Raw genomic sequence first — 18,833 nt, forward strand, 5'->3', positions numbered from 1 at the left:
GCTCTTTCCCTTTCCTATATTTACTGTTTTCTAGCAATGAGGCCTAGTTTTTGTTTTATCTTGTGTTTGGGCAGTTTGCACTTTACCATCACACTCCCATCCTTTTGTGCAATACAAATAAAAGTAAAGTTCATATCCATGCTGTGGACTGTGCCACTATTTTCCAGGCAGACTAACAATTCCAAGAAATGTAAGTATTGAATGACTTACTTCATGGAATGGGTTTATTTAGTCATGGAAACCAGCTGCATCAAAGCCTTACATAACCTATCTCAATGCACCGCGTCAGATGCAGTGGCGTAAGGCATGCCACCACTGGATGCCAGAGGAGCAGAGACATCTTCTCTGGAGGGACCAATCACACTTCTCCGTCGGACAATCTGATGGTAAAGTCTGGATTTGGCATCTGTGAGGAGAACAGTACTTGCCTGACTGCACTGTACCAAGTGTAAAGTTTAGTGGACGGGGATTATGATATGGGGTTGTTTTTTCAGGAGCTCAGCACAGCCCCAGTGATAGACCTGTTAATGCTTCAGCACACCAAGACATGTTGGACAATTTCATGCTTCCAACTTTGTGGGAACAGTTTAAGGATGGCGATCATTAATCACAGTACAGATATATCAGAAGATTTTTTGCCTCCTGGGATTTGTACAGGTTTTAGTGGTTAATTTATCTCTCATAATAATTTATGCCATGTATACACCACAGAGAGCCAACCAGTGTCTTCCCAACCAGCTTACTCTGCCAAAATCCCCAAAAATTACACAATGTAAATGGCTACACTCATCTGCTCTTGTTGCAAACAGAACAAATACGCTGTTGTTGCAGGCATATGGTGCAGCACTGGGTTCATTTCCTTATCAAAGACACTTCTGAACTCATTGGTAAACTCAGCACAACACAAATCCTTGCTGTAGTTGAGAATGGCCTAAGCCCATCTGAGAGTCCTTCCTTTGAGGAGGTGAACAAGGTAAGAAATCTTTGATTCATGTGCCGAGTAAGTGAGACAAATGTGTTTAAATACTAGTGAGCACTGTGTTAGGAAAAACACATTGGTGCGTTTACACACTCACACTGATATATGAGAGAGGGAAAACGTGGAGGAGAGACAGAAAGAAAATGGCATGTCAGTACTAGATATACAAGAAAATATCTTTAGAGAAAAAAAGCTACCATAATAAGACAACCACAAGACACAATCTATGGGAAAAAGTAGAAAAATACAGAAGTGGAAAGAGTGTAGTGGAGAAGACGTTAAGTTCACTATGGGAAATCTCCCAGCAGCCTGAACCTATAGGAGTGTAACTGAGGGTTGGCTTTTGGTTTCTGGTTTCTACCTTTCTTTCTTTTCCTTCACTTTCCAATTCAGAGTTGCAGAGAAAATCCTAACTGCCATAGGGTGAAAGGAGGGTTACACCCTGAACAGGTTACCATTTTTCCACCAGGTTAACACAGAGCCAGTTTTGGACACTGAATAATTGTCACAGTCTCGCTGAGGCAGACTGTATAGAGTGAGGAGTGGACCCAAAATGCAGACACGAATGAACATGAAACAAAACTTGATATAAACAAAAAGTGAGCTGTTTATTGAGGGCTGGCAAAAAACTACAAACAAAGAGGGCAAGGGAAAAACTGAAACCTAAACTGGGTGAACTAAAGCACAACATAAAAGACCCTAACATGAACACAGATAATCTTGGACATGAATACCTGAGACGTGGAACATGGAAACCTAGAAGCATGGCATGGAAAACCACAGACGACCTGACAAAGACTGAATGAGACAACACAGACTAAATACACACAGCAGGCTAATGAGGGAAGTGGGAACACATGGGGAAACAACTTAAACAAATGAACATAACGATGTCACAGGGGAAGTGTAAAACTAAACACAATGAACACAGGAACACAGGACCTCTTCAAAATAAAACAGGAAACATAATGAAACGCAGACATGACAACATGAACTTGATGACAAAAGACATGCAGACATGAAACACATAAAGGACAATGGAGATGTAACACTGTGGTTGAAAACATAAAGAGAATCTAATAAACAAATGAACCTAGCGCACCTAAAGAACTTAAACATAAACATCAATGATGTCCATCTCTGAGTGGCAGGCAACGTAGGTCGCAAATGAAGGACTCATTAAGCATTAAGTGAACTCAAAAAGGCAGCTTTAACACTGAACACTTTCCACAAAACAGAAAAATACAAAACTCAGATAAACCAGGAGGAAGTCACATATTCACAATATAGGAACGAGGTGGGATACATAAGGCTGGAGACTGAAGTGGGGACCACGTGGACCGGTGGTAGTGCAGGTGAGCGAGGAGGCTGAGGCCCAGAAAAATGAACTGAGGTAAAATGGAAAGGTAGGCAGGTTGATGCACAGATAACTTCAGGCTGAGAATGGCTGTGAGCAGTGAGCGTCAAGAACTGCCATGAAGCAGAAGACAAGGCGATCCGTGAATGTCCTGCTAATCAAAGTAGTACAAAAAAGATGGTTGGTGTGTTACCACTTGAGACTGAGACACTAATCTGACACCCAAGAGCTGTCACACTGCTCCTTAAATAGACAGAGGTAAGAGAGAGGGAGGGACCTGTCCCGGCCAACTTAGTCTTTCTGTGCTCTTCCATTTTCTCTTCTATAACCTCTCTTTTCCAAAGCCTTCCTCAGCTTTGTTCTGCTGGAGATCGCTTCCTTTTAAAAGTGAGTATTGCTGCTCATTGGGGATTATCTTATTGTTGGGATTCTCTCTATTAAAACAGGATCTTTGCATTTTAAAGCACCTTGAGTTGACTGTTGGATTGAATTGGCAATATTTACATAAAACTGAATTGACATTGAATTTAATTCTGTGTATCAGTATACAACACTGATTTGTACTGCTTTAATTCTTCAAAACATTGATTCCATAAGGTGCTGAAAACCTTGCTCAGACATATTTGTCCATACTGATATGATAGCATCTGCTGTAGATTTGGAATCTGCACATCCCCAATGTGAATCTCCCATTCCAGCACATCCCAAAGATGCTCTGTGGGACTGGAATCTGGTGACTGTGGAGGCCATTTGTAAAGTACTTGAAACATGGAAACATAATACTGTACTCAAATACAGTGTGTTTGATTGATGCCAAACCTGCCACAGTTTGTAGAATTAATGATGCAAGTGTAGGACTGAAGGCAGAGAGAAAACTAATCTTTTATTAGGTTGCAAACAGATTTACAAAATAGAAAAAAACAGAAATTCAAAAATCATTTTAGAGATCCTCTGAAACCAGAAGGAGCAGAGGGTGGAGATATACAGCCACAGAGACAAAGAACAAAGGGAAGACAGGGCTATAAATATTAACTGGGAATGTTAAACAGATGAGAAATAACACACAGGTGAAAGTCAGTAAATACCGCCACAAAAACCTAATCATATCACAAGCATACAACAATAAAAAAAGGAAGTATCCAATATTAAACCCACCAAAATTAAGAATCAAAACTTCAAATGATAAAAAACAGTCAACACAACAACAACTTCAAACAGACAACTAAAAATGACTGAACTTCAAAAATACATCAAACCCAAAATCCAAAACAAATTATCTATTGGAATTATTTTTAGAGGAATTTCAAAAATATGCAAGTGATCAAATGCTGTTAGCAGTTAAATCATTTTTCTTTCAGACCAAACAGAAGATGCCAAAATCATCACTATAGCAGAAAGGTAATACTAAAAATCATCATGTCTACTATGTTTACTTTATACCGGAGTACACACATTCATCCTGGGTGTTGCTCGTTTGTCTTCTTGCTCCTTTCGTCCTAATTTTTCTCAAAGCAGCATAATGAAGGTTGTCCTCTTGGGTGCTCTGGATACCAAAAGAATCAAGATAACAATTCAACAAGAAATGTCATTTCCTAAAAACACATGAACTTCCACACTTTAAAACTCACCTCTAAATTTACAGAATCATTTGCGTTTGAGTCTGCTGAGAAAAAAACAGGAAATGATTTAAACTTAAATGCCACTATTTTTAAACAAAGTAAAATAAGAACAGAAATTCTAACCTCTGGATTGGCAGTTGTTCCTCTTTTTCATCTTATACACTAAAAAAGTTGATAACACACTGATGATGGTGGTGAGTGTTAAAGCTGCGCTTAAGAAATACATCAGTGCAGGAGAATCTCGCCAAACTGTAAATCCAAGAAATGACAGAGCTTTTTAGTTTTTCTTCCTGAGTTCATCAAATATGATCTGCTCCTGTTTATAAAACCATGTGAGTCACTTCTGCTGGAAAAGTGACTTACCCCCAAAGTCCAGCTTGGTCCCGTTTCCAAACAGTATGTGTCCACATAGGGCGACAGCACAGTAGTAGATCCCAGCGTGAGACAAATTCAGGCTCTCCATTGTCAAGTTATAGACACAGGTGTGTGTTCTTTTGTTGGCTTTCCTCTCACACTGATCATTCCTGACTCCATGGGTGTAAATGAGAGCTGGTTGAGAGTTTTCAGAGTCTTTGAACCAGTAAACACTGTGTTCTCCATCACAGCTCAGCATAGTGTGCACCATACAGTGCAGACTTACAGAGCCTCCTGGCTGGATGGTCCCAGATGCTGACTGATGAACTAAAGCTCGTATGTTTAAATCTGAATCATTGACACTGACAATAATGGTCTCTAAGAACATTAATGTGTAGAAATAGGAATATATACAGTAGTAAGTTGCTGAGTCTGAAACACTTAAGTCTGAGATAATCAAGTGTTTTTTTCCTTTTCCATTATCTAGTCTGAAGCGTGCACTATTGCTGAATGGACTGTGAAATTGTACAAAATTGGTTTCTGACTTATAGAAGGTAGAAATAAGCTTTGGTTTCTCTCCTAAAGTTTGTTTATACCAGTAAAAACGTGCAGCAACATTCTGTCCATAGTAACAATGTAAAGTCACTCGGTCTCCAGATTTAGCTGATATAAAACGTGCTTCTTCATGAGCAGAGGAGGATAAATGCATGTTGTTCTTCTGAGCTGTGGTGAAATGAAAGACAAAGCAAATACACATTGTGGAACATGGCAGCCGAGAAAAAAGACCATAAAAGAATTAGATTGTGGTTAAACACAAACTTACCAATTACACCCAAGAACAAACATATCAGACAGAAGACAATGTGTGCAGATGCCATTGTTCCAAACAGTCGTACTGAATAAAAGAATGGCGACTCTTCACTTTTAAGAGTGAAGAGTATATATCATTGGCCAATCAGAAGCTACACAGTATATGGAAATCTAGATCACATGATCAATGACATCTGTAGTGTTAAACTTAGTAGCTGAGAAAAAAAATAGAAGGACATCATGATTTAGATCAGAGATCAGAGGTGAGATATATTAGATGTTAACTCATTAAACATCCTATATACATCGATATATTGATGTATATATATATATCTATATATCTATAGATATATATATGCATTAGGGCGGTCAGTCGATTAAAATATTTAGTCGCGATTAATCACATAGTTATCAGTAGTTGACTCAAGATTAATTGCAAATTAATCACAGATTTTTTAAAATCTGTTCTAAAGGAACTTGAACAGGATAGTCTTCATGTTTCTAATACCCTTAACAGTATGGGAGTGAACAAATATACTTGCTTTATGCAAATATGTGTATTTGTATTGCAAAACAATGAAAAGTCCAAAATATTCTTCAGAAAAACCCGAATACTCAAAAATATGCTGAAAGGAAACTTAAGCATATACTCCCACAAAATGTTACTGTTTAATTTACCATTAGACAGTTAAGGCTCACAAAACATATTCCCATCCAAGTGGGATCAAAACAGGGAGATACAATACACATTAAAAATAAAAATACAATAAATAAAATGCATATGTAACTGTGGGGAGTGTAATACATGAGCCTATAGAGTGCAGTTAGGTTATACCTTAATACTTCCAGTGTCTTTGACTAAAACAGTTTGGCTATACTTCTTGTTGCTCTCCAGTTGTATTTAGCAGAGGCTGAGCAATGCAAGCTTCTTCCTTTTTCTGTTTTCCTAAAAAAACATAAACATGGAAACACCACAAAGGAGAAAGAAAAAAAGAACTAAAAAATACACTGCATGGGTTGTCCCTATTACTTTTGTTTCTTTGCACTGAACCAGTTGCTCAAACAGACAAGCATTTTGACATTTTCAGATGACAGGGCAGCCCGCTTCTTCTGAACAACATGCCCAGAAAGTGAAAATAACCTCTCCCATGGTATTGATGTGGCAGGTGTTGCCAAGTACTTGCGTGCAAGGTAGGCCATCTCAGTGTGTGCCCCTTCATGCTTAGACCACCATTTCTGGGGACAGTCCTCTATGTCAATAGTTGGCTCTGCCCTGTATCGCTCCACACATTTCTCAATACAGTCCTCCTCTTCATCAGATGAAGACTCTGAGGCAAGCATGAGAGCCGATCATTTCTTAGCTGGCTCATATGTTGCTGGTTGTTCAGGCTGTGCAGGCCTCTCCCTCTCCCTCAGCAAAGCACTGATCAAGCGCCACACCTCAGCCCTGTCAGGCCTTCTCAGACACTTAAGATCCTTAAACCTAGGATCCAGTGCTGTTGCAAGCCTGAGCCACATGATGTTAGTTTTTTCCTTGCGCTTCTCCATTTCTGCTTTGAAGGTCTCCTTGAACTTAACCATATAAGCTGGGTCATCCTCAGAGACCTCCATCACTCGCGACTGGTGACACAAAGCTGACAGAACCACTGAGCAGAAAACAAACTTCTCCCCTCCCAAAAGTTCAGTTATATACCTGCAGTTATAGAGAAATACACTTCATTAAGAATTTGTTACATTCACTCACATAAGGTTAAAATACTTTATACAGACACAAACACACACACTTTCCTATGTCAAAAGTGGTAAGAGTAAGTATTAATAAATTACCTCCAGTGTTCCAGCACAGTCTCCAGCTTCTTCAGTTTCTCCAGTTCAGCTGTTGTTGGCATTGTGACATTGGTTGGATGTAGTGCCAGTGCATCTCTCAGTGGTTCTTGATTTCTTAGAACACGCTTGATCATCTCCAGGGTACTGTTCCATCTTGTTGATACGTCCTGTGTAAGTGACTCTTTCTTAGGAAAATGTGCAATTTGCTGTTGTTCAAGTTCCAGTGCGTTTGGTGGGCTATGCTTGAAATGGCCTATGACCTTTCTGCATTTTGCCAATGTGCTGTTAAATGGATTGTTCTGTAGAGAAACTGTGATGGCTTGATGGAGGCTGTGTGCCATGCAAGGCATGTGCTCAAACAGCAGCTGCCTGGCCGCTGCAACCATGTTGCGTGCACTGTCAGTGGTCAGCGTGCTGACTTTATGTTCAATTCCCCACTGTCTAGCTACCTGCATAAAGTGCTCAGCGCACGTGTCAGCGAAGTGCCTCTCCTCTGTCTTCATAACAGTCAAAGCATGTGACTGAAGTTGCCACTCTGGTGAAAAATAATGCGCTGTTACCCCGAGGTAGCTGTGATTACTTAGAGAAGTCCAATAGTCTCCGGTGAGTGCAACCATGTTGGTCTGCCCCAAAGCCTCCTCGACTTTGGCTTTCTCATCTTCATACAAGTTGTGTACCTTGGTTACAGTGGTGGCTCTCAAAGGCAATTCATACGTGCAGTCGTCGGATGCTATGCGAATTATTTCAAGTAGCCCCTCATCCTCCACAATGTTAATCGGCCTGCAAGCTGTAGCCACCCATTTTGCTATGGCTGTTGAAAGTTTGTTGGATGTAGAATTGTCCAGACGTCTCCTTTGAAAGCTATCCAGCATGGTCTGCCTTTGACAAGAGGGAGGAGGGCTCTCTGCGTTAGCTGTGTGCTTGGCTAGCAAGTGGTATTTGAGACTGGACGTACTACGGTGATAACTCAGTTCACATCGACAGTAAATACAAATTACTTGTCTTGTCAAGAGAACCATCTGACATCGCTTCAAAATGGAACTTGCCGTTCAAAACACCTTTTTCTTTATCCATTTCTGCTCACAACTGCTGCGTCGCTTCCTGATTTCTGAAAAAATGGGGCAGGCCAAAGGTCACAGGCCAGGAGTGTGTGTGTGCGTTAATTCCGCGTCAAAAAAATTAAAGGCGTTAAAAATATTTTGCATTAACGCATTGTTATCGCGTTAACTTTGACAGCCCTAATATATATATATATATATATATATATATATATATACATATATTAGGGACATATATATATTAATCAACGTATTACAATAATCAACGTAGTACATAAAAGATGGTTGATTCAATTCAATTTTATTTGTATAGCGCCAAATCACAACAAAAGTCGCCTCAAGGCTCTTCATAGGCACAGAGAAAACCCCAACAATCATATGACCCCCTTTGAGCAAGCACTTTGGCGACAGTGGGAAGGAAAAACTCCCTTTTAACAGGAAGAAACCTCCGGCAGAACCAGGCTCAGGGAGGGGCGGCCATCTGCTGCGACCGGTTGGGGTGAGAAAAGGAAAATAGGATGAAAGACATGCTGTGGAAGAGAGACAGAGGTTAATAACAGATATGATTCAATGCAGAGAGGTCTATTAACACATACTGAGTGAGAAAGGTGACTGGGAAAGAAAAACTCAATGCATCATGGGAATCCCCGGCAGCCTACGTCTATTGCAGCATAACTAAGGGAGGATTCAGGGTCACCTGGTCCAGCCCTAAATATATGCTTTAGCAAAAAGGAAAGTTTTAAGCCTAATCGTAAAAGTAGAGATAGTGTCTGTCTCCTGAATCCAGTTTTTCAGCATCACTCTGAGACAGGATATTTCTAACTTTAGAGATGTTGCGCAAATGGAAGAAAGCAGTCTTAGATATTTGTTTAATATGTGCGTTGAAGGACATATCCTGGTCAAAAATGACTCCAAGTTTCCTCACAGCATTACTGGAGGCCAAGGTAATGCCATCCAGAGTAAGAATCTGGTTAGATACCATATTTCTAAGATTTTCAGGGCCGAGTAAAATAACCTCAGTTTTATCTGAATTAAGAAGCAGAAAGTTAGCAGCCATCCAGGTCTTTATGTCTTTAAGGCATTCCTGCAGTTTAACTAATTGGTGTGTGTTACCTGGCTTCATGGATAGATAAAGCTGCGTGTCATCTGCATAGCAGTGAAAATGTATGCTATGTCTTCTAATGATGCTGCCTAGGGGAAGCATGTATAATGTAAACAGAATTGGTCCTAGCACTGAACCCTGTGGAACACCATAATTGACCTTAGTGTGTGAAGACGACTCTCCATTTACATGTACAAATTGGAGTCTATTAGATAGATATGATACAAACCACTGCAGTGCAGTACCTGTAATACCTACAGCATGTTCTAATCACTCTAATAGGATATTATGGTCAACAGTATCGAACGCAGCACTGAGGTCTAGCAGGACAAGCACAGAGATGAGTCCACTGTCAGAGGCCATAAGAAGATCATTTGTAACCATCACTAAAGCTGTTTCTGTGCTGTGATGAGCTCTGAAACCTGACTGAAACTCTTCAGATAAGCCATTCCTCTGCAGATGATCTGTTAGCTGTTTGACAACTACTCTTTCAAGGATTTTTGATATGAAAGGAAGGTTGGATACTGGCCTATAATTAGCTAACACAGTTGGGGCTTGGGATGGCTTTTTAAGTAAAGGTTTAACTACAGCCACCTTGAAGGCCTGTGGTACATAGCCGATTATTAGAGATAGGTTGATCATATTTAAGATCGAAGAATTAATTAATGGCAGCACTTCTTTGAGCAGTTTTGTAGGAATGGGGACTAAAAGACACATTGATGGTTTGGAGGAAGTAATTATTGAAGTTAACTCAGAAAGATCAATTGGAGAAAAAGAGTCTAACTTAAGATCAATGGCACTAAGAGTAGCTGTAGATAATGTTACATCTGTGAGATGATTATTGGTAATTTTTTCTCTAATGATAAGAATTTTATTTGTGAAGAAGTTCATGAAGTCATTACTAGTTAACGTTAAAGGGATGGTTGGCTCAAAAGAGCTCTGACTTTTTGTCAGCCTGGCTACAGTGCTGAAGAGAAACCTGGGGTTATTCTTATTTTCTTCAATCAGTGACGAATAGTAAGATGTTCTGGCTTTGCAGAGGGCTTTCTTATACAGCAGCAAACTATTTCTCCAGGCTAAATGATGATCCTCTAAATTTGTGACACGCCATATTCTCTCCAGCTTACGAGTTATCTGCTTTAGGCTACGTGTTTGAGAATTATACCACGGAGTCAGGTACTTCTGATTTGAGACCTTAGTTTTCACAGAAGCTACAGTATCCAGAGTCATACGTAGTGAGGAGGTAAAATTATTAACAAGATAATCGACCTCTGTTGGGGTAGCGTTCAGGTAGCTGCTTTGCTCTATGTTGGTACAGGGCATTGAGGATAATAACAGTGGGTGGATTATATTCTTAAACTTAGTTACAGCGCTTTCAGAAAGACATCTACTGTGATAAGTTGATGTGTTACCACTTGAGACTGAGACAATAATCTGACACCCAAGATCTGTCACACTGCTCCTTAAATACACAGAGGTCAGAGGGTGGGAGGGAGCTGCCCTAGCCAAGTCAGGGGGTCTGCGCGCCAACAGGACCTGCCTTGCTTCCACCAGAGGTTAGAGTGCGGTGGGGTCCTGCGTGCTGGCCACCTGCCAAGCTGCCTGTTAGCCTCGGGCCACGTCCGCGACTGCTGAGCCGCCACCGCTTGCCACGGGGCCAGCCTCTGGACCAGCTTTGTCATCACGTCTGGACAAGCGGCCGGCCCCTGGAACCAGCACGTCCCTCCCGCTGGTCAATGGGCTGGGGATGCCGATGGTTGGGGCTGATTCCTTCTCCCACTCGGATGGGAGGGGGCGGGGAGTACTAACTCTAAATGGCATTATTAATACCTAATACAGGTCCTAGTTTGGATTTAGTGTCATGGCCCGCTGTCCTCACCGGGTGCCCTGTCAAGGTGTTGTGTCCTCATGTTCCCCGTTTCCTCGTCTGTGTGTGTGTTTGTGTGTGTGTGGTCTGTTCTGGTCTCGATGCAAGTCCGGGCCCGGAGAATGGTGTCCCCGTCATGGGACTCGCCGCACCGGAACACAATCACACACCTGCAGCTTATTATCCGCAGCTCTAAAGCAGTCTTGGCAGAGAGACTGAGCACCCGTCATTGCTGGATCGTCGTCTGAGAAACCAACCTTGAAAACAGGTGGATTGATGTGACGCACGGGTTTTGGGAACAGAGGAAATAGAGACACGGGCCATTGTCATCAGAAAAAAATATTCTGCACTTTGCCACTCACCTCACTGTAAATAAACGCACTTCATTCAAGGACTCCTGCGTATGGGCTCTGCATCCGCAATACAAGCTTTCCTTTTTGGTCAAGTTATGCACGGATCAAGTGACACCAAACCATCTCTTGTTCTTCTATTTTCACTCCTACAGCATGTCATAGTTTGTATATCGACATTGTAACTGTAGCCCCTCTTTTCCAAAGCCTTCCTCAGCTCAGTTCTGCTGGAGATCTCTTCCTTTTAAAAGTGAGCATTGCTGCTCATTATCTTATTGTTGGGATTCTCTCTATTAAAGCAGGATCTTTACATTTTCAAACACCTTGAGTTGACTGTTGGATTGAATTGGCACTATTTAGATCAAACTGAATTGACATTGAATATTATTCCATGCATCAGTATCTAACACTCATTTGTACTGCCTTAATTCTTCAAAACATCGATTCAACAATGAATCAAGCAAACAACCTTGCTCAGACATATTGGTCCATACTGATATGATATCATGTGCTGCAGATTTGGCATCTGCACATCCTCAATGTGAATCTCCCATTCCAGCACATCCTAAAGATGCTCTGTGGGACTGGAATCTGGTGACTGTAGAGGCCGTTTGAGTACAGTTTTATGTTTCCATGTTTCAAGTACTTTACAAATACAGTCTGCTTGATTGATGCCAAACCTGCCACGGTTTAAAGAATTAATGATGCAAGTGTAGGACTCAAGACAGACAGAAAGCTAATCTTTTATTTGGTTCCAAACAGAATTACAAAACAGAAAAAAACAGAAATCCAAAAATCATTTTAGAGATCCTCGGAAACCAGAGAGAGCAGAAGGTGGAGATATACAACCACAGAGACAAAGAACAAAGGGAAGACAGGGCTATAAATACTAACTGGGAATGTTAAAATAACATGCAGGTGAAAGTCAGTAAATACCGCCTTGAAAACCTAATCATATCACAAGCATACAACAATAAAAAAAGGAAGTATCCAATATTAAACCCACCAAAATTAAGAATGAAAACTTCAAATGATAAAAAACAGTCAACACAACAACAAATGTAAACAGACAACTAAAAATGACAGAACTTCAAAAATACATCAAACCCAAAATCCAAAACAAATTATCTACTGGAATTACATTTACAGGAATTTCAAAAATATGCAAGTGATCAAATGCTGCTAGCAGTTAAATCATTTTTCTTTCAGACCAAAGAGAAGATGCCAAAATCATCACTATAGTAGAAAGGTAATACTAAAAATCATCATGTCTACTATGTTTACTTTATACTGGAGTAAACACATTCATCCTGGGTATTCCTGTGTCTTGTTGATCTGTTGGGCAGGTTAATGCTTAAAGCAGTGTAGTGGAGGTTGTCTGCATCATGGTGTAACTGACCGGGACTCAACACACAGTTCTTAAGATGGACAGTTTGTACAGTTTTTTCCACCTTTAAATTCAGGAAAGACCAAAGTTATTGTTATCATAAAAATCTCATAAATATTCTGTCTAAACAGGTACCAACTTTAAATGGCATTACTAATACCTAATACAGGTCCTAGTTTGGATTTGGGCGACCTCTACTTTTAAGATTAGGCTACAAACTTTCCTTTTTGGTCAAGTTTAGAGTTATGAATGGATCAGGTGACACCAAACCATCTCTTAGTTATGCTTCTATTTTCACTCCCATGTGGTGATTCACCACTACAGCATATCATAGTTTGTATGTTGACATTGTCTCTCTGTGCCCTTCCATTTTCTCTTCTCTAGCCCCTCTTTTCCAAAGCCTTCTTCAGCTTGGTTCTGCTGGAGATCTCTTCCTTTTAAAAGTGAGCATTGCTGCTGATTAAGGATTATCTTATTGTTGTGATACTCTCGATTAAAGCAGGATCTTTACATTTTAAATATCCAATATCCATCCAGTATCCAACACTCATTTGTACTGCCATTTTGATTCAAAAAGGTGCAAACAACCTTGCTCAGACATATTGGTCCATACTGATATGATAGCATCTGATGCAGACTTGGTATCTGCACATCCCCAATGTGAATCTCGCATCCCAAAGATGCTCTGTGGGACTGGAATCTGGTGACTGTGCAGGCCATGTGAGTGCAGTGTTATGTTTCCATGATTCAAGTACTTAACAAATACAATGTATTCGTCCTTCACATGATTGATGCCAAACCTGTCACAGTTTGTAGAATTAATGATGCAAGTGTAGGACTGAAGGCAGACGGAAAGCTAATCTTTTATTAGTTTGCCAACAGAATTACAAAATAGAAAAAAACAGAAATTCAAAAATCACAATTGAGATCCTCGGAAACCAGAAAGAGCAGAGGGTGGAGATATACAGCCACAGAGACAAAGAACAAAGGGAAGACAGGACTATAAATATTAACTGGGAATGTTAAACACATGAGAAATAACACACAGGTGAAAGTCATTATCAACAGGAACACTTGGGAGACTAAACTCACCGTCATATTATACATTCTTACACAAAATCTGAGTCTCTTCATTTGAATACAGTAAATACCGCCTTGAAAACCTAATCAACTCACGAGCATACAACAATAAAATAGGGAATCAAAACAAGTATCCAATACTGAACCGACCAAAATTAAAAATCATCATGTCTATTTTGTTTACTTTATACCGGAGTACACACATTCATCCTGGGTGTTGCTCGTCTGTCTTCTTGCTCCTTTCGTCCTAATTTTTCTCAAAGCAGCATAATGAAGGTTGTCCTCTTGGGTGATCTGGATACCAAAAGAATCAAGATAACAATTCAACAAGAAATGTCATTTCCTAAAAACACATGAACTTCCACACTTTAAAACTCACCTCTAAATTTACAGAATCATTTGCGTTTGAGTCTGCTGAGAAAAAAGGAAATGATTTAAACTTAAATGCCACAATTTTTAAACCACAAGAGATAAATAAGAACAGTAAATCTAACCTCTGGATTGGCAGTTGTTCCTCTTTTTCATCTTATACACTAAAAAAGTTGATAACACAGTGATGATGGTGGTGAGTGTTAAAGCTGCGCTTAAGAAATACATCAGGGCAGCAGAATCTCGCCGAACTGTAAATCCTACAAATGACAGAGCTTTTTAGCTTTTCTTCCTGAGTTCATCAAATATGATCTGCTCCTATTTATAATACCATGTGAGTCACTTCTGCTGGAAAAGTGACTTACCCCCTAAGTCCAGCTTGGTCCCGTTTCCAAACAGTATGTGTCCACATGAGGCGACAGCACAGTAGTAGATCCCAGCGTGAGACACATTCAGGCTCTCCATTGTCAAGTTATAGACACAGGTGTGTGTTCTTTTGTTGTCTTTCCTCTCACACTGATCATTCCTGACTCCATGGGTGTAAATGAGTCCTTGTTGAGAGTTTTCAGAGTCTTTGAACCAGTAAACACTGTGTTCTCCATCACAGCTCAGCATAGTGTGCACCATACAGTGCAGACTTACAGAGCCTCCTGGCTGGATGGTCTCAGATGCTGACTGATGAACTAAAGCTCGTATGTTTAAATCTAAATCATTGACACTGACAATAATGGTCTCTAAGAATGTTGACGTGTACAAATAGGAACATATACAGTAGTAAGTTGCTGAGTCTGAAACACTTAAGTCTGAGATAATCAAGTGTTGTTTTCCTTTTTCATTATCTAGTCTGAAGCGTGCACTATTGTTGAATGGATCATGAAAATGTACAATATTGTCTTCTGACTTATAGAAGGTAGAAATAAGTTTTGGTTTCCCTCCTAAAGTTTGCTTATACCAGTAAAAACGTGCAGCAACATTCTGTTCATAGTAACATTGTAAAGTCACTCTGTCTCCAGATTTAGCTGATATAAAACGTGCTTCTTTATGAGCAGAGGAGGATAAATGCATGTTGTTCTTCTGAGCTGTGGTGAAATGAAAGACAAAGCAAATACACATTGTGGAACATGGCAGCCGAGAAAAAAGACCTTAAAAGAATTAGATTGTAGTTAAACACAAACTTACCAATTACACCCAAGAACAAACATATCAGACAGAAGACAATGTGTGCAGATGCCATTGTTCCAAACAGTCGTACTGAATAAAAGAATGGCGACTCTTTCTTCACTTTTAAGAGTGATGATTAGATTTGACTGGCCAATCAGAAGCTACACAGTATATGGAAAACTAGATCACATGATCATTGACATCTGTAGTGTTAAACTTAGTAGCTGAGAAAAAAATAGAAGAACATCATAGTTTAGATTAGAGGTGAGATATATTAGATGTCAACTCACTAATTATCCTGTAGACAATGTGATTGTCTGGGGCAGTGTGAGACCCATAGTTTATCATTTTGAAATATTTAATATATTTAAAAAAACATGAAATAAAAAACACAACCACACAAAGTATGCCTGTAGCTATTTTAATGGTTTTCATGTTAAATACATTTTGGGAAATTTTGAATTTTGTGTTTAGGATTTTCTGTCATGTGAAGTTGTGACTCTTGTTTGTGCCAGGTTCAGTTTTGGATATCCATTTTTATTTCTTTGTTATTTTACTGTGACTTTCCATCCATCCATTTTCTTCCACTTATCCAGGACTGCGTCGCGTGGGCAGCAGCCTAAGCAGAGAAGCCCAGACCTCACCCTCCCTGCCCAGAACAGAGGAAATAGAGACACGACAGGACTATAAATACTAACTGGGAATGTTAAACAGATGAGAAATAACATGCAGGTGAAAGTCATTATCAACAGGAACACTTAAGAGACTAAACTCACAATAATATTATACATTATTACACAAAAACTAAGCCTCGTCATTCGAATACAATAAATACAGCGACAAAAACCTAATTATATCACAAGCATACAAAAATAAAATATGGAATCAAAACAAATATCCAATACTGAAGCCACCATAATTAAGAATCAAAACTTCAAATGTTAGAAAAACCTCAACACAACAAATTCAAACAGACAATTGAAAATGACAGAACTTCAAAAATACATCTAACCCAAAATCCAAAACAAATTATCTACTGGAATTACATTTACAGGAAATTTCAAAAATATGTAAGTGATCAAATGTTGTTAGCAGTTAAATCATTTTTTCTTTCAGATCAAAGAGAAGATGCCAAAATCATCATTACAGCAGAAAGGTAATACTAAAAATCATCATGTCTACTATGCTTACTTTATACCGGAGTACACACATTCATCCTGGGTGTTGCTCGTCTGTCTTCTTGCTCCTTTCGTCCTAATTTTTCTCAAAGCAGCATAATGAAGGTTGTCCTCTTGGGTGCTCTGGATACCAAAAGAATCAAGATAACAATTCAACAAGAAATGTCATTTCCTAAAAACACATGAACTTCCACACTTTAAAACTCACCTCTAAATTTACAGAATCATTTGCGTTTGAGTCTGCTGAGAAAAAAGGAAATGATTTAAACTTAAATGCCACAATTTTTAAACCACAACAGTAAAATAAGAACAGGAATTCTAACCTGTGGATTGGCAGTTGTTCCTCTTTTTCATCTTATACACTAACAAAGTTGATAACACGCTGATGATGGTGGTGAGTGTTAAAGCTGCGCTTAAGAAATACATCAGGGCAGAAGAATCTCGCAAAACTGTAAATCCAACAAATGACAGAGCTTTTTAGCTTTTCTTCCTGAGTTCATCAGATATGATCTGCTCCTATTTATTAATACCATGTGAGTCACCTCTGCTGGAAAAGTGACTTACCCCCAAAGTCCAGCTTGGTCCCGTTTCCAAACAGTATGTGTCCACATGAGGCGACAGCACAGTAGTAGATCCCAGCGTGAGACAAATTCAGGGTCTCTATTGTCAAGTTATAGACACAGGTGTGTGTTCTTTTGTTGTCTTTCCTCTCACACTGATCATTCCGGACTCCATGGGTGTAAATGAGTCCTGGTTGAGTTGAGTCTTTGAACCAGTAAACACTGTGTTCTCCATCACAGCTCAGCATAGTGTGCACCATACAGTGCAGACTTACAGAGCCTCCTGGCTGGATGGTCTCAGATGCTGACTGATGAACTAAAGCTCGTATGTTTAAATCTGAATCATTGACATTGACAATAATGGTCTCTAAGAACATTAATGTGTAGAAATAGGAACATATACAGTAGTAAGTCGCTGAGTCTGAAATACTTAAGTCTGAGATAATCAAGTGGTTTTTTCCTTTTTCATTATCTAGTCTGAAGCGTGCATTATTGTTGAATGGACCATGAAATTGTACAAAATTGTTTTCTGACTTATAGAAGGTAGAAATAAGGTTTGGTTTCTCTCCTAAAGTTTGTTTATACCAGTACAAACGTGCAGCAGGATTCTGTTCATAGTAACAATGTAAAGTCACTCTGTCTCCAGATTTAGCTGATATAAAACGTGCTTCTTCATGAACAGAGGAGGATACATGCATGTTGTTCTTCTGAGCTGTGGTGAAATGAAAGACAAAGCAAATACACATTGTGGAACATGACAGCTGAGAAAAAAGACCTTAAAAGAATTAGATTGTGGTTAAACACAAACTTACCAATTACACCCAAGAACAAACATGTCAGATAGAAGACAATGTGTGCAGATGCCATTGTTCCAAACAGTCATACTTAGGGATGGGTATCGAAACCCGGTTCTTGTTGAGAACCGGTTCCTACTGTTTCAGTTCCTTTGAATTGTTTGCCATTTTTGCAAACGATTCCCTTATCGATTCCAGTCGCCCCGAAAGACGTCACCACGTTGCGGAGCGTCATTTACCTGGCAGGGCGCCTAAGCGGCTCAAACGCTAAAACGTTTGGTTATACTTTACGAGAACGGATGACAACAGGGCAACTTGCAATACTTGCAAAGTAGATATTTCATTTAAAGGAGGAAACACTACGAATATGCAAAAGCATTTGCTCACAAAACACGCGATAACCTTAAATGAACGTCGTGTTTTTAATTCCCCTCCGGACTCGTGAATTTCAACCTAGCAGCAGCGGTAACGTTTGCACGTCCTCTCCCGTTAATGCGGCAGGTAAATAATCAGCTAACAGTGCATATTATGTTAGCGCGATCTGCCTTATTACAAAACCTGCCATTACTGTGCGCTGCATTTAGGTGACCATGATGAGAGAGACAGAGTCTGGCTGGCAGTTCTCGCTGCAGTCTACCGGTAGCGTCTCCTTTCAGGCCAGGATAGACGAATGTCACCGAGCAGTGACTAAGTTTTGGTCAAAGGCTTACACCCATTTGCCACAGCAGATGCCCCCGATTTTCGGTAAGTGAATGTGTTTAATTGTAGGCAGGGACATTACTGGATATTCTTGTGTAATTGCTACAGAATAATTTATGTTATACTTTGTTATTGCTACAGAAGAATATTTATTTTATTATTTTACATTTACAATTTTTTTCCCTGGGGATCCTGTGACACCCCATTGATGAGCCGTAGGCTGTGGATCTCTTAAGATCTCACTGTTGGCTTTGTAAGGCCATGTTACTCCTAAATTTCTAT

The 18,833-nt window shown here is 39.7% G+C and overlaps 3 protein-coding genes across 3 annotated transcripts; all 3 read right to left on the minus strand.

Moving 5' to 3' along the window:
- Positions 1 to 272: 272 nt before the first annotated feature.
- LOC116316442 lies at positions 273 to 5,187 on the minus strand. Its single transcript, XM_039599459.1, has 6 exons — positions 5,133 to 5,187; positions 4,319 to 5,032; positions 4,079 to 4,204; positions 3,965 to 3,996; positions 3,777 to 3,879; positions 273 to 406 (listed from the first exon to the last, which is right to left on the minus strand). Exons 1-6 carry the CDS (start codon positions 5,185 to 5,187, stop codon positions 273 to 275), a joined length of 1,164 nt encoding a protein of 387 aa, XP_039455393.1.
- Positions 5,188 to 10,711: 5,524 nt separating this feature from the next.
- LOC120433344 (immunoglobulin kappa light chain-like) lies at positions 10,712 to 15,393 on the minus strand. The gene is made up of 5 exons (XM_039599466.1): positions 15,339 to 15,393; positions 14,525 to 15,238; positions 14,285 to 14,419; positions 14,170 to 14,201; positions 10,712 to 10,885 (listed from the first exon to the last, which is right to left on the minus strand). Exons 1-5 carry the CDS (start codon positions 15,391 to 15,393, stop codon positions 10,712 to 10,714), a joined length of 1,110 nt encoding a protein of 369 aa, XP_039455400.1.
- Positions 15,394 to 16,816: 1,423 nt separating this feature from the next.
- Positions 16,817 to 17,925, minus strand: LOC116316472 (immunoglobulin kappa light chain-like). The gene is made up of 3 exons (XM_031735026.2): positions 17,871 to 17,925; positions 17,063 to 17,770; positions 16,817 to 16,947 (listed from the first exon to the last, which is right to left on the minus strand). The coding sequence occupies exons 1-3, from the start codon at positions 17,923 to 17,925 to the stop codon at positions 16,817 to 16,819; spliced, it is 894 nt and encodes a 297-aa protein (XP_031590886.2).
- Positions 17,926 to 18,833: the final 908 nt, after the last annotated feature.

This window comes from Oreochromis aureus, linkage group 3 (assembly GCF_013358895.1).
Source record: "Oreochromis aureus strain Israel breed Guangdong linkage group 3, ZZ_aureus, whole genome shotgun sequence".
NCBI lineage: Eukaryota > Metazoa > Chordata > Actinopteri > Cichliformes > Cichlidae > Oreochromis > Oreochromis aureus.